This window comes from Osmerus eperlanus, chromosome 18 (assembly GCF_963692335.1).
Source record: "Osmerus eperlanus chromosome 18, fOsmEpe2.1, whole genome shotgun sequence".
Lineage (NCBI taxonomy): Eukaryota > Metazoa > Chordata > Actinopteri > Osmeriformes > Osmeridae > Osmerus > Osmerus eperlanus.
Genome location: NC_085035.1, coordinates 14631334 through 14647054, shown reverse-complemented (window position 1 = coordinate 14647054; position 15721 = coordinate 14631334). Strand labels below are relative to the sequence as shown.

General features: G+C 41.7%; 1 protein-coding gene across 2 annotated transcripts in view; it reads left to right on the top strand.

The window, feature by feature from the left end:
• The window catches only part of LOC134038969 (nucleus accumbens-associated protein 2), a 136543-nt gene extending 121453 nt beyond the window's left edge, over positions 1 to 15090 (top strand). For both annotated transcript variants that reach the window (XM_062484711.1, XM_062484710.1), the window contains exons 4-7: positions 7075 to 7251; positions 7715 to 7820; positions 8143 to 8240; positions 8585 to 15090. In XM_062484711.1, the coding sequence (XP_062340695.1) occupies positions 7075 to 7251; positions 7715 to 7820; positions 8143 to 8240; positions 8585 to 9114 (911 nt within the window). In that variant the 3' untranslated portion in view covers positions 9115 to 15090. The remainder of the gene's footprint in view (positions 1 to 7074; positions 7252 to 7714; positions 7821 to 8142; positions 8241 to 8584) is intronic.
• Positions 15091 to 15721: the final 631 nt, after the last annotated feature.

Below are 15721 nucleotides of genomic sequence, written 5' to 3'. Positions count from 1 at the left end.
TGGCTTCAATTTACACTAGGCTTTGTGTTTGACCTCCATGTCTATTCTTTGTTTGTCTATGGCCGCACTGCAGCTACAATTCACTAAATCTCTCTTACTTATTAAATGCCGCCCTCGAATGAACGCCGCCCTCGAATAAACGCCGCACCAAAAATGATTATTGTGTAATAAACGCTGCAGTGTTTAATCAAAGAAATACGGTAGATCAAATGATATATTCTCATGCTATGCTATTTTAAATGAATGTTCTGCCAAGCAAAATGTGTCACACTTTGAGTTACCTTCTGATCTGCAATGGAAGTCTGTGCAAAAATACTTATTTCAGTTTTAGTCATTTTGTTCAAAATGTGAAGACAAAAACGTTATTAGCCTACATCAAGTCCAAACCATGACCTTCTGCAGTGTTTTGAATTCATACATAGCCAACATCGAAATATAATTAACTTATTATAATTAAATATAAATTAGACACTGGATGCGAAGCACCGCGATTAGCTGCAAAGCACTTAGAAGCGCAGCCTTTTTCCTTTCGGAGCCCATGTTATCAATTTGGACCTGCCACACAGGCGGAGCGCCGCGGAACGAGCGCCACGGAGCAATCGTTTCAGGAGCTGGTCGCATTTTTTTGCGAGCCGCTTGCAAATTTGTCTGCAGAATGATAAAATACACCATATTATATATAACATGTTATTAAAATTGTATTACGTTAGTTGTACGCTATAGCCTATCACTTAACACCCAACTTCACTAAGCTGTTAACAAACGGCCAACCGTGTATTTACCCCGATAAAAACTGCCTGATCATTTCTCAAAATGTAAACATTTGAAAATTAAAAACCCTGAATGATGATTGCGTTGACTGTCAAGCCAACATATTAGTCAGTTGTTTCAGAGTGTTCAAGAGTGAGATAGACAAGCTGGCATACACTCCAGCAGAAGAGAAAAGGCTTCACCTTTTCTGAGCTTTACTTTTTCACATGTAAAGCTGAAATAAACATGGCATAGGCTATATTTAGGCAACTTGTTGCTCCAACAGCCGTTGCAACAGCATCCCAACTTGGAAAAACTCAAACAGCTGCCGAAACGATCGCTGCAGAGCACGAGCCGATCGCGTTGCTTCGCAGCGCCTCGCAGCCTGTGTGGCCGGTCCAATTTGATAACATGGGCGCCGAACAGAAAAGGTCTGCGCTTCCAGGCGCTTTGCAGCTAATGTGTCCCAGGCGTAAGCGCGGCTTTCGTCGACATTGATGGAATACCCCACTGATTTGTGATAGGTTAGGGTTGTGGTTGTCATTTGAATGTTTTGTCTTTTGAAGCATCTCCAAACCATAATTTAACACATAAATCGTTTTTATCATCGTTTTTATAATCTTAAATGTTTGTTCTGATTTTAGCATGTTTGTCATCAAACATAAAAAAATAACAGAATGCTTATTGATATTAATTTAATGTTTTTAAATATTACCAAATAATTTACTTAAGGCTTGCATATGTGACGGTATGTAACAGACGTAGCCACGCTCCGTCACAACAAGGTGTCGTTTGCCACTCGCTGGGCTCGAACGCACGACCTCTGACTTGCCAAGCGCGACCACTACCAACTACGCCAAAGAAAAGCTAGCTATTCGTTGACGTGGGTGGCCTGTTACATACCTGAGGAGTGAGTTTCACAGGTTCACACCCGTTACACATACATATCTGTGTTATAAGGATAGTAACTCTCAGTCCCTGATGCAGTCCCTAAATGCTGATGCAGCACTTCTGCTCATCTGATACCTCTCTGTAAGACTTCCTGTGCAACTGTTTGTTGCAATACTTTAATAATTCCTAAAGGCCCGTTCACACCAAGGACGATAACGAGTAGTATAGGGATAACAATATACAAACCCGATTCCAAAAAAGTTGGGACACTACAAATTGTGAATAAAAAAGGAATGCAATAATTTACAAATCTCATAAACGTATATTTTATTCACAATAGAATATAGATACATACCACAGGGGAAGCCAAAGTGCATTACATTGATACATAAAAATACATAAAATAAATAGATATAGAAAACACAAACAAACAAGCTCACTGCAAGTGATTTCTAGGGAATGCCGGAACATTTAAGGTAAGTTAAAAGCAAGGGAGTAAAAGTGCGTTTTTAAAAGAGATTTAAAAACAGGGAGCGAGGAGGCCTGTCTGATATTAAACGGCAGCTTATTCCAAAGCTTGGGTGCAGCAGCGGCAAATGCTCTGTCACCTCTGAGTTTCAGCCTTGTTTTAGGAACTGTCAGCAACAGCTGGTCGGCTGATCTTAGGGATCGAGATGGGCCGTAGGGATGAAGCAGATCAGTTAAATATGGTGGAGCAAGGTTGTTCAGGCATTTAAAAACAAATAACAAAAGTTTAAAATGTATTCTATAGTACACAGGGAGCCAGTGTAGGGACGCCAGGATTGGAGTGATGTGCTCACGCCTGCGGGTCTGGGTTAGCAGGCGTGCAGCAGAGTTCTGCACAAGCTGCAGACGGGCAAGGGAAGTCTGACTGATCCCTATGTACAAGGAATTGAAATAATCAAGACGAGTCGTAATAAAAGCATGGATTAATTTCTCCAAGTCAGGTCTTGATAAAATAGGTTTTACCTTGGTTATTTGACGCTTTTTTGTACTACACCACTGATCTGTTTCTCAAATAAGAGTCAATAAGAGTCATTGTGATCCTGGAGGACATCAGGTCCAGCCAAGCATTCCTAAGTGCCATTGTACTCCCGGAACAAGTGCGTCTTGAGCCTTTTCTTGAAGGTGGGGAGACAGTCAGTGTCCCTGATGGAGGTGGGGAGTTGATTCCACCAATGGGGGCCAGACAGGAGAAGAGCTTGTGTTGGGACCGGGCGCTCTTGAGCGGTGGGACCACCAGACGGTTGCCAGAAGAAGACCGTAGGTGGGGGGAGGGGGGGGGGGTGTAAGGCTGGAGGAGAGACTTGATGTAGTCGGGTGCAGTCCCGTTCACTGCTCGGAAGGTCATTACCAGAGTCTTGAATCTGATACGGGCCGTGATGGGAAGTCAGTGGAGGGAGATGATTAGCGGGGTAACATGGGAGCGTCTGGGTAGATTGAAGACCAGACGGGCTGCTGCGTTCTGAATCCTCTGGAGAGGGCGGGTTACGCATGCTGGGAGACCGGCGAGCAGCGAGTTGCAGTAGTCCAACTTTGAGAGGACAAGTGCTTGGACTAGCAGCTGGGTGGAATGCTCAGACGGGTATCTCCTGATCTTCCGGATGTTGTAGAGGGTGAATCTACACGACCGGGAGACCGCAGCAATGTGGGCTGTGAACGCTGCAGAAAGGTCCAGCAGAATGATGACGGATGACCTCGAAGCCGCTCTGGCAGACTGGAGGGCAGTGGTGACTGACAGAAGGGCAGTTTCTGTGGAGTGGCCAGTCTTGAAGCCCGATTGGTTGGGGTCAAGCAGGTTTTTCTGAGAAAGTTTGACAGTTGGTTAGGTACAGCGCGTTCAATTGTTTTAGAAAAGAAGGGTAGTAGTGATACCGGTCTGTAGTTCTGGAGGACGGCTGGGTTAAGGGAGGGTTTTTTGAGTAGACTAAACTAAACTTGACTAGACTGCTAATGTCAGCAACTTTTATCTCAAAGAAGGAGGAGAAGTCGTCTGCTGTCAGGGTGGAGGGGGGGGGGGGTGGGGGAGGCAGGTTAAGAAAGGTGGAAAGTTAGAGAAAAGTTTGTGAGGGTTTGAGGCAGAGTTGATTTTGTTCAGGAAGTAGTGGGTTTTAGCATCAGTTATGCGGGCAGAGAAGGCTTTAAGGAGGGAGAGATACTTATCAAGGTCCAGACCGTCTTTGGACTTGCACCATCTCCTCTCAGCTGCCCGAAGGACGGACAAGAACAACATCCGTGAGCCACGGGCAGGAGGGAGAAGATCGTGCAGGCCTGGTTGACAGGGGACAGAGTGTGTCCAGTGATGCAGTTAAAGTGGATAACAGGGTGTTGGTGGCAGTGTCAGTGGGATGGGACATGAACTCGTCAATGGGAGGGAGGATGATGTTACAATGGAGGAGAAATGGGAGGGGGATAGGGAGCGGAGGTTGCGGCGGAAAGTTACGAGGGGAGGGGAGTTAGGAGGAGTTGGAGGGAGAGAGACAGAGAATTGGATAAAGGAGTGATCACAAATATGTAGTGGGGTTACAGGGGTTAAGTCAGTGATACAGTTACGTGTCAGGATGAGGTCGAGCTGTTTTCCTGCCTTGTGGGTCGCCGGTGTGTTCAGCAGCGTCAGGTCGAAGGAAGTCAGAAGAGACTTGAAGTCGACGGCCTGCGTTCCTTCGAGGTGGATGTTGAAGTCCCCAAGGAGTATCAGCGGTGTTCCATCATCCGGGAGGACGCTGAGGAGCATGTCCAGCTCCTCCACAAAGTCGACTAGCGGCCCTGATGGGGGATAGAGGACAACTAAAAATGCTTTGATAGGATCAGTTAGCATCACATAATGGTGTTCAAATGATTTGGCAGTAACAGAGAGTGGGGTGGATGTGTATTTAATATGAGGGGAAAGAAGCAAACCTGTCCCGCCACCTCGCCCGGTTGAGCGGGGTGAGTGAGAGAACGAGTGGTTGACGGAGAGAGCAGCTGGAGTTGCAGTGTTCTCTGGGCGGATCCATGTCTCTGTCAGCGCAAGGGCGTGCAAAGAAGCATTGGATACAAACGCCGGGATGAAGTCTGCCTATAGAAAGAGAGAGGGCAGGTGGAGAAGATCTGGATAGGTGGCTAAGATTAGAAGTGGAACGTATATACTTTGTGAAGTATCTACGTCTACGTCTGTGAGTGTTGTAATGAACGGGAATGCTGAAGAAACACATGCTAGCTATGAATATGTTCTAGATGGATTAGAATACAAATATATATACTTATCAGAAGAGGTGATCCGGCCTCGTCGGCCATCCTCGGTGGACTCCCGCAGGTAGACGTCCGACCAAGTCTTCGTACGCCAAGGCTACCAGACGAGGCTGCCACTGCAGTGCTAGTCGCCTTAAATATGCTAAGGCGCAGCTGACGATGGCCCTAATTATGTAAACAATTCGGTCTCTAGCTAGCTACCTATTGACCAATTAATTTAGCTGCTATACCCTTACCCTCTGTCCTTGAGACAAAGTTTTAGTTAAACACAAATGAATGAAACAAACTCTGTACTTACAGTCAAGATGGCAGTCACGAAATACACTCAGTAAGACACTATTTGCTAGATGAGAGCTACACATTCCAAAAACGTTGGGACAGGTAGCAATAAGAGGCCGGAAAAGTTAAATGTACGTATAAGGAACAGCTGGAGGACCAATTTGCAACTTATTAGGTCAATTGGCGACATGATTGGGTATAAAAAGAGCCTCTCAGAGTGGCAGTGTCTCTCAGAAGTCAAGATGGGCAGAGGATCACCAATTCCCCCAATGCTGCGGCGAAAAATAGTAGAGCAATATCAGAAAGGAGTTTCTCAGAGAAAAATTGCAAAGAGTTTGAAGTTATCGTCATCTACAGTGCATAATATAATCCAAAGATTCAGAGAATCTGGAACAGTCTCTGTGCGTAAGGGTCAAGGCCGGAAAACAATACTGGATGCCCGTGATCTTCGGGCCCTTAGACGGCACTGCATAACATACAGGAATGCTACTGTAATGGAAATCACAACATGGGCTCAGGAATACTTCCAGAAAACATTGTCGGTGAACACAATCCACCGTGCCATTCGCCGTTGCCGGTCAAAACTCTATAGGTCAAAAAAGAAGCCATATTTAAACATGATCCAGAAGCGCAGGCGTTTTCTCTGGGCCAAGGCTCATTTAAAATAGACTGTGGCAAAGTGGAAAACTGTTCTGTGGTCAGACGAATCAAAATGTGAAGTTTTGGAAAATTGGGATGCCATGTCATCCGGACTAAAGAGGACAAGGACAACCCAAGTTGTTATCAGCGCTCAGTTCAGAAGCCTGCATCTCTGATGGTATGGGGTTGCATGAGTGCGTGTGGCATGGGCAGCTTACACATCTGGAAAGGCACCATCAATGCTGAAAGGTATATCCAAGTTCTAGAACAACATATGCTCCCATCCAGACGTTGTCTCTTTCAGGGAAGACCTTGCATTTTCCAACAGGACAATGCCAGACCACATGCTGCATCAATTACAACATCATGGCTGCGTAGAAGAAGGATCCGGATACTGAAATGGCCAGCCTGCAGTCCAGATCTTTCACCCATAGAAAACATTTGGCGCATCATAAAGAGGAAGATGCGACAAAGAAGACCTAAGACAGTTGATGTTTGGGAATGGGACAACATTCCTATTCCTAAACTTGAGCAACTTGTCTCCTCAGTCCCCAGACGTTTGCAGACTGTGAAGAGGGGATGCCACACAGTGGTAAAGATGGCCTTGTCCCAACTTTTTTGAGATGTGTTGATGCCATGAAATGTAAAATCAACTTAATTTTCCCTTAAAATGATACATTTTAACATTTGATATGTCATCTATGTTGTATTCTGAATAAAATATTGAAATTTGAAACTTCCACGTCATTGAATTAGGTTTTTATTCACAATTTGTACAGTGTCCCAACTTTTTGGGAATCGGGTTTGTATTTATTTATATTTGCGTCCACACCATTAGCTTCTCATAATGTTGTCTCCCATTTCAAATGTGCAGGCATACATAAACTACAATTTCTATAGTTCATCAGCTGGAAAAAATCTTTTTGAAAGTGATCCCAACGATATAATTCTGCTATATATAGTTATCGTTCTTGGTGTGAATGGGCCTTTACTCTTCAAGTATTTAGAAACTTCCATTGGGAAGTGTGTATTGGATAGACTAGAGCACTTATTATATACACTGTTAATAAGTCTCTTTGGAAATATTCAATATTATTTGCCAAATCAATAAATGTAAATGTATAAAATCTGGTATAATGCAACCAAGTAAGCCATCAACAATGAAAAAAGAGTAATACGCCACAGAGACTTTCAGATGCAACCCAAATGAGATATGTGATTTGCATCAGGCATGAAAGTTATTCTGCCTGCTGTCCTCCCCAGCCCAGGACAAGCCGGAGATGGCATCCATGCCCCTGGCCCTGGAGAACCGCTCCTGTGTGCTGATCCGCAGGGACCTGGTGGCACTGCCCGCCAGCCTAATCAGCCAGATAGGGTACCGCTGCCACCCCAAACTTTACACAGAGGGAGACCCTGGGGAGAAGCTGGAGCTGGTGGGAGGTAGGTTAGCAGGGGTTCCCAGACATGGAAGAGAGATTGCTTCTCAATGTCTACAAAACTGGTTGAACCAAGTCTGGTGGATTCAAAGAGATATTACAATATGTAAATACAATCAAATGAAAGATAAGAAATTACATTTGAGATTAGAGAGATAAAAGGTAAACGTGAAAAGTGGGAATCCAATTCAATTGATTGGATGTGATGATGTTGCAAGGATGTCCGACACATAATTATTTTACCATCCTGTGAAAAAACCAAAGCATGTACAAGGTGAAAAGGCAAATAACCAGGGAGCAATATCTATTGTAAAATTAATGAACAAGGTTTCAAAAAAGTAAGCAAGTTTGTAAAGTATAATTTTATTAAATAGAGTATACTGTAGCTGTGATGAGGTGAGTGAGGCTATGATGAGATTTCTTATATTGAGGTGTTTTGTAATTTTCTCTCTCTCTTTCCATCACAGGAACATCTGTGTTCATGACACGGGGCCAGTTGATGAACTGTCACCTGTGTGCTGGTATTAAGCACAAAGTCCTGCTGCGTCGCCTGCTTGCCACCTTCTTCGACAGGTACAGTAAGAGAGGATACCCAGAAGAAAAAAGAAAATTGACTGAGCAGGATTTCAAGGCTGTTTGAGACTAACAGTATGACTGTCCTGAGTGTCCACTACCAAAAGGTTTTGCTTTATCTCATAGTTCAATACAAGCCCTCATCATGAAATATGTATTTTTTTCTGGGGGCAGTAATTCCAACTTGAAGCACTTCAATGACAACTATCACAACTATTCTGTGGGCGTGTTTTACATAGTGCTTCTGTGCTCCATTCTGTGCTATTTAATTCTAAACCAGTTCCTCATGCTGCCCTCTGGTGGCTTTCTTGTGTATTTGTAGGAACACATTGGCAAACAGTTGTGGAACAGGCATTCGATCCTCAACCAGCGACCCGAGTAGGAAACCTCTCGACAGCCGGGTACTCAATGCTGTCAAACGTAAGTCTACACTGCTAACAGACAGCCTTTTTTACACTGCTGAGCTGATTAGAGCAGAGCTGATCCATGCCGGTGTGACTGCTTGCATATCCCAACAGTCTGTAGTTGATGTGCTGGAATGGGATTTAGAATTCATGTTGAGTGACATTAGATACTAAATTATTACAAAAGTAGATACTAAGATTTTGAAATATCTATTTTATATCTAAATATATGTTTTTGCTCAAAGAAAATGAAATACATGTTGCTTATCAGTTATTTTCCATTTCTCTTTGTTGATTCTTTCTTGTCTCTGTCTCTGTGTCTATTGTTTTCCATCCCCCCAATCCCCACCCCATCACCAGTTTACTGTCAGAACTTTGCTCCAAACTTTAAAGAGAGTGAGATGAACGTCATTGCTGCCGACATGTGTACCAATGCGCGGCGTGTCCGCAAGCGCTGGCTACCCAAGATAAAGTCCATGCTTCCCGACGGCATGGAGGTCTACCGGGCCGGGATGGGGGTAGGGGCCGGGGTGGGCCTGGGTCTAGCCTTGGGAGTCTCCCAAGCTGGAGTAGCCCACACCTTTGAGTCCCTGACCCCCTCTGGCCTAGCTCTGGAGCAAAGGCTGTTCCAGGAGAGAAAAGACCCACTCAGGACTCATCTTCTGTTGGGTGAAGGTAGCCCAGGGTCTGGGGTTCCTGGAGGTGAGGGCGAGTCTGAGATGATGGGTCAGGAGGAGCAGGAGGAAGAGGAGGACGAGGCAGGGTTGGAGGCTATGGATGGGACATTGAGGGCAGCGGCTTTGATTCCAGGAGGTGAGGCTGGGCACGACACATCCCCAGTACAAGAAGGGGAGGAGTTTGCAGAGGGCCTAAGAAATAATGAACAGTGAATGCAATCTATTTTTTTGTTGTATCATACTTTCACTCACTCGCTCTTTCTCTCCTTAACCTCTCCTTTTCTCTGCACTTTCCAAAGGGAATCTCTTCGCACGATATGCAATGCTCGCAAAAATTTAAGAACTGTAGAATGCCACATTCACATACAGTACACACATAAACATGCACACACACATAACATTTTAACAACAAATGAACAGACAGACATAGAAGAAAGGATCTAAATGTGTAAATTTCATACCCTTGTCCTGTCTTGGTAACTATGATGTACACCGTGGTAACAGTTACTTTATGCCAACTTTCTGGAGAGTGGTGCCAATAGATAGGAATTGGTAAAATGATATGCCCCTTTCTAGAAAAGCGGCCCAGCTTCTGAAAATAACGACTGTAACCTTGAAAAGACCCTACTGGTTCTGTGGCCAACTGAACTTGCAGTTCCCTGAAGGAGTGATATGGTAGCATGAGACTATCCCACTCTGTAAGACATATCACACATTTACTTTAAATGTTAAATTAAATTGTGTCATAGGGTACCCAATTCATTTAATAACTTTTATATGGAGACAAAAACAGCATGTGATACTTTAATGATAGAGTAAAGGTAGGATACTATCATCTAATAGCTTGAGGATAATATTCAATATGAAAATATGAAGGACTTTTTGTCTGTTAATGGTTTACCCTCACGATATGTTGAATTAGATCATCAATGTGAAGCCTGTGCCACACACTTGCGCACACACACACACACACACACACACACACACACAGACACACACCTTATGGTCTTAACCCCAGTATCCATGAGTCTGAGACAAGACAGCTAATTGTGCTAGCTACACTTTGCATACTTTTTTAATAGAACAAACCATAATACACACTTGTAATACAGGCTCAGAATGGCGTAAATTATAGAAACACAAACAAGAACATATAAACACAAATCTTGCATGCAAAATTAAAATACAGAATAGTACCAGAGAAAACAACGTGTCACTAATGAAGGTGCATCCAGAAGAGAAACAGTTCCCGTTGACAGAAGATACATCATTATACATAAATATGCGACCCTGGGAAGCCAGGCATGACCTGGCTATCACAGGTTTGACCAGTTTAAGAGTTTAACCCAGGCTTGACCTGAGATTGGTCCTTGCCAAGATCTGATATTTACCATCAGTTTTACCTGGCTTTGTCTAACTATGGAGGATACTAGATACAGTACACTGAAAATTAGAGTACTAAAAAGATACTATGCTTAGTAGTGTACACTACCAAGTGTTGTAAGTGAAAAGCACTGTTTCACTACATCTCCATGGAAGAACAGGCACTAAAAGACTACATCACCAATCTTTGTTGGGGAGTTTGGGGGGTCATGCAGGGTGAATAATTGATACAAATGTATTGCTGGCTTGTTGTTTTATCCCTTAATGAGGTTAAGGAGTGAGGATGGCTATATGGAATTTGAAAAGTTACATAAGAATGCCCCTTTTCTGCTAGTATTTGTCCATTCTCACTCTAATCTTTTTGACATTTTGGAGGGTGGATAAACATAGCTACCAAAATTCTAGAATAAATGCCTACCTGATCAAAGCTTCAAATCTGGTTAAAATCTTTTTGGTTAAAACGAAAGCGGAGGGTACCCAGAAATATAAACTAAGAAATGTTTAAGACAATAATTTTAACCCTTGCTCTAAAATTCTGTTAACTGCTTGCTGGATAGGGAGGTTGGTTGAGTAAATATGGATAGTCTGGTTGAATGATGCAAACAACATGTACTCAGCTGATTTAAGTCTAAGAGGACTTTATGCCAATTTTCATTTGACTGTGCACTACAAGACCTGACATAAAAATCTAAAATGCTCAACTGACTTGATCTAACAATATAGATACAGTATCCCCCCCCCCCTAATTTTTTATGCATATATATATATGCATATATGTGTTGTATATACGCAAATTTAAAGGGTGGGCCAGTTTTGTTACTTTAATGTCTGTATGCTATCTGTCCTGTGTATGTTTTTTGGGGGGAAGCTTAAAGATGGTCCTGTTTCTATGATAAGGAGCACAGGGTTGAAATTGCACTATAGGTAAAGAGAAAAATGTTTACAGGAGTCTTTCTTGGAGAAATGTGATATGCTATGGAAAGTTGGGCCGGGAGAGGGTTGGGATGCAGGTCTAATATTGTGGGTGAATGTGTATTGTAACACTTCCAAAACTCTGTAGGGTACAGTTGGGAACCCTATTTGGGACAAGATAAAACACTTTTCTAGCTGATGAAACACAGTATTGTCTCACCAATGCGGGCTGGAGAGTAATGTTGATGCCTTTTTTGTGACAGTACGATGTGGTGTACAATGTGGTCTTATCATGTGTGACTGAAGCTTGAGTGATCTCAAGCACTGAGAAGGGCTGTAACTTTGAATGGGTCTTTAATGTGATTTATTATATCCACTAATCTGCCAAATATACAAATAATTCTAGACTAGCCAGATATGTGGGCTAAAATAGGTTGTGCACCTTATCTTATTCTACTCATATTTAAACAAGAAACCTGCTCTCATACCTTTTAGAATGAGTGAACATGTTTCTCAATAGAAATATTTTAATATCTGTCAGAAAACGTAAAATTAGGACCTATACATCAGTTTTTAAGTAACTGATGAATTACCTTTTCTTGTAGACAGTCAATAACAAAAACATGACATTGATGAGTTGCATGGGCTACTTTTTAAATGAAGTCAATTTGGGTTGAAGATAAGTGATAAGTGCCTTAATCGAGACGGCAGGGTGAGAAAATGTTCTAAACACTGTTTGTATTCTGTCATTGACAACTAAATGGTATTAGAGTTATGAGTTGTTGTATTCTAATGGTTGTTTTTCAAAGCTATTTGCTGCATAGTTTAATGCTAAGAGGTAATGATAAATACTGAGATTTCAATGGTAGACTATGGCAATGACTTTGACTAAGGCTGGGATATGGGAATTTCTTTTACCTTTACGGCAGCTGTAGGCAAAACGTGAAGAGAAGCAAGTTGGACAAAGACGGTTCAGATCATCTGTGTGCCCTCTCCGATTGTAACTAACTATTTATCAATTTGAGAACATATTATATACTGTTTATGTATGCATGGGCACGCTTGTAGAGGTCTAGGGATTCTCACAGACACAAACAAGTGGTATATTAACACATTGGATGTTGTTACATACTCTTAAGTTAATATATCAGTCTATTCTACTGGTTGACCATGGTATAGACAATCTGTGACTGACAAGGCAATTGAGTTGTAGAGTGAAACTAAAATATAATGTAGACTATACCCATACGATTACTTCCAAGTAAGACTCAATCAAACCTGCTCACACACAGTATGTAAACTAGAACAATTTAAGTTTAGCCTTGGGAGTAAAATACTGGAGTTTGTGCTCATCCATAGGAACTCATTTATGTAAATATTCTTGGTTCATTGCCTTGTTAATTATTTTGACTAGCTTGGATCAAATTTGATTTCTACTTGCCTTATTGCTTCTTCTGTAACTGGTCTACCCACAGAAAGTTTAAGAAAACTACTCTCATAAACAATTTACTCTCTCCCATTTATGTTTCATCGGGTGTAGTTGGAAACTGATAATATGTTGCACCAGAAACTAAGAGAAACTCAGAGAATGTCATGGCTAACCTTAAAGAGAATGAGCACTGTTTGTGGTGGCTAAATAAAAGTAAAATTCCCAGTATGTAATATGGGATTGTGGGATTGTGTTGGGTTTGTCAGCCTTCCAAGTTCTCGATTCACTGTCCCCACAGTACAGTGAGCTGCTAGGTGGTGTGTTCTCACAAGTAACTGCTTTGTTGGCGGTTTATCCATTTCCACACTATTTGGTTGTAACACCCCTGTTGTAGTGGCTTTCGACCCTAAAGGATCAACCAATTTGAGCAAATCCCTCACAAAATCCCAAATTCTGTGTTTCTTCATAGGATCAGTCAAGATAACAAGGAGCTTTTGTTTAATGAAATACCTGTAATATAATGCATGCTCAACTTCATAAATCCGGCAGTCCAATCCATGGAAGTGTCTGACCTTGAAAACTCTACTATCCGTTTTATTTCAAATGTATAGCTCTTTGCTATGAACCGCTATTAAGAGTGTGCAATCCTGCTGTGAATGAGTATCCATTTTGTATACTTCATTATTCCGTAAAGACCCTCTTTCTGACGGTTTACATTAACCCACCCAGCTCACGGCATTATAAACATAACAGTTAGGTTGTTATAACTGTGTGAGATTTATGAAGACTGACTACTGCGTAATGTACATGCATGTGAACACTTGGCAGTCTTGGAATATAACTGCACTATTTGTTTGTATGTCTTTAGATGTAATGCCAGCACTTTAGATATTTAGAAGAAAACAAATCTTTGAATTTTGTCTAATGGTTGGACTAAAGATGAAAAGAACAACCTTTAAAGCCATGTGCTCAGAGCGCTGACAATCAGAATGGGAATAAGAACCAAGTGCACTATGGGAGATCTGTTATGAATTGCTAGGCTCCTGCAACTTCCTGCCTTGTTGTTTTCAGCTTTGCTATTGGTTGCTCCAGACCGGGGGCTTGTGAATGTGACTAAGTCAATGCCAGCCAAGAGTCCACTTAGTAATAATCTCCACCTTTCAAAGGCTTGACTGAGAACTCTCTTCAGCATTGTTTTAGGGTCAGAGATGTTTTGAACTGTTCAATGATTATAATGGGGGTAGCCTAAACTGATCCGAGAGCAGCAGCAGTCTTCTCATGGGTATAACAGTGTAGTTTGATGGCTTCAGAATCTGTTATTACGGGTGAATTAAGAATAGAAAAGACTAAATATTTTTTCATCATACAGTAGTGACAAATACACACACATGCAGGGAGTGGCAACACTGGGAACACACACGGATGCAGGAGTGTCCACTGTAGAAATGTGTTTTCTGCATTTTTCCCCATCCTTGCTGTCCTTCCTCCAAGGGTAGCTAGGAGCAGTGGGCAGCCCTATCAAGCGATGCATGAGGACCAAGTCTGTGTGCTCATGCCCCATGTCTTTGTCAGGGATATAGCAGAAGAGCCATCTCTAATGTTTTGCATGTTTTTGTATTGGGGTTCTTTGTGGAAATGCAAACTTCACACAGAGGTCTGGCTCACCTGAGCACCAACGGGCCTGGGGAGAACATGTCCCATTGTCCCATGCAGGGATAGAACCCAGGACCTTCTTGCTGTGAGACGGCAGTGCAAAGCACCATGCCACGTTTACACCAGAACCTACTTTTTAAGTTAAACTCCTATGGTTAATACTCACATGGATAAACTAATCGATCCTGGTCCTGATTCTGACTAATATTTGCAAAAATGTTATTTGGGGTTATTTGGTGGTAAATTATGGCTTTTATGTCTCTAGTGGTTATAAACATGCCCTTTAGGTATACTCTGACTCATCATATGGAGAGGTTGTGAATATTAATCGGCCGTATTCCTGTAGTACTTCCAATGTTTCAGAAAGCGGCAAAATGACTATTAATGTTAAATCCCCAACACTTTTCAACAGAAAGCATTTCGTGAAAACAAGAAGGTGCGGGCTAAGTCTGGAATTGGGATGTTTGGTTACTCTTTAAAGTAACCCTCAAGGTTTGACTTTATTCAGTACCCATACCTATTACCTTGTGATCTGGGACGAGAGTTGGAAGGACATTGGGTTTTGCACATTCTGTGACTGCTTTGTACTTTTAAATAGAAAATTACAAAAATGTGTATGCATCTTCTGACTCAAGTACCAATAATACAAGTGAAACGCAAGATACCACTTTTGATGTTACATTAATTGTCAATTATCCTCATTCCCATTATTTACTTCCATTTAGTTGACATTGTGTAGTTCAAAAGTAACAGATTTCTTTCAAATGCAATACTGAAATGTATGCTTTCTAATAAAACTCCTTACTTCATCATATTATCGGAATGTCTTATTATTTATATCTTTTTGATGTTTCTGCATGTAATTTAATCAGCCAAATCCACTAAAATGTTGTAGTATATAATCTATATTAGGAGAACATTTGGAAAATGAATCAATTGGAAATACATTTTAATATTAGTATATTATAGCCTATATTATTGTAGGCTATTGATATAATTAATAAACAATAAATATGTTTTATTGTGAAATTAGTTTTTTAATTGAGTATGTAATCAATTGTAATGCAGTTTCAGTACACACAAAACATTTTAATAAGATAAGTTTTAGTTTGAGTAGTTGTCATAAATGCTGTAGCAACTAGAGAAAAATGTATAAACTGAGTCATCTGAATTTGACTGATTGGCCTTGGTAATGCACCCATTAAAAACCAAAGAAGAAGAAAAAGAAGAAACCTTAATGGAAGCAAGGGGTTTGGTATGTAAAAATGATGGTGATGCTACTCGTCAGGATGTAATCAGGGGCCTAGACTTAACACTGGTTTCTGACTCTCTGGCAGCTGGAAGTGAAAGGAGGTCTACCATTGGGAGTGATCGTTTCCCGATGCTATCGGTTCTGTCTGATCTGCTAGAAAGAGTGGGTTGTAAGGTTGTGGACCGTTGGTG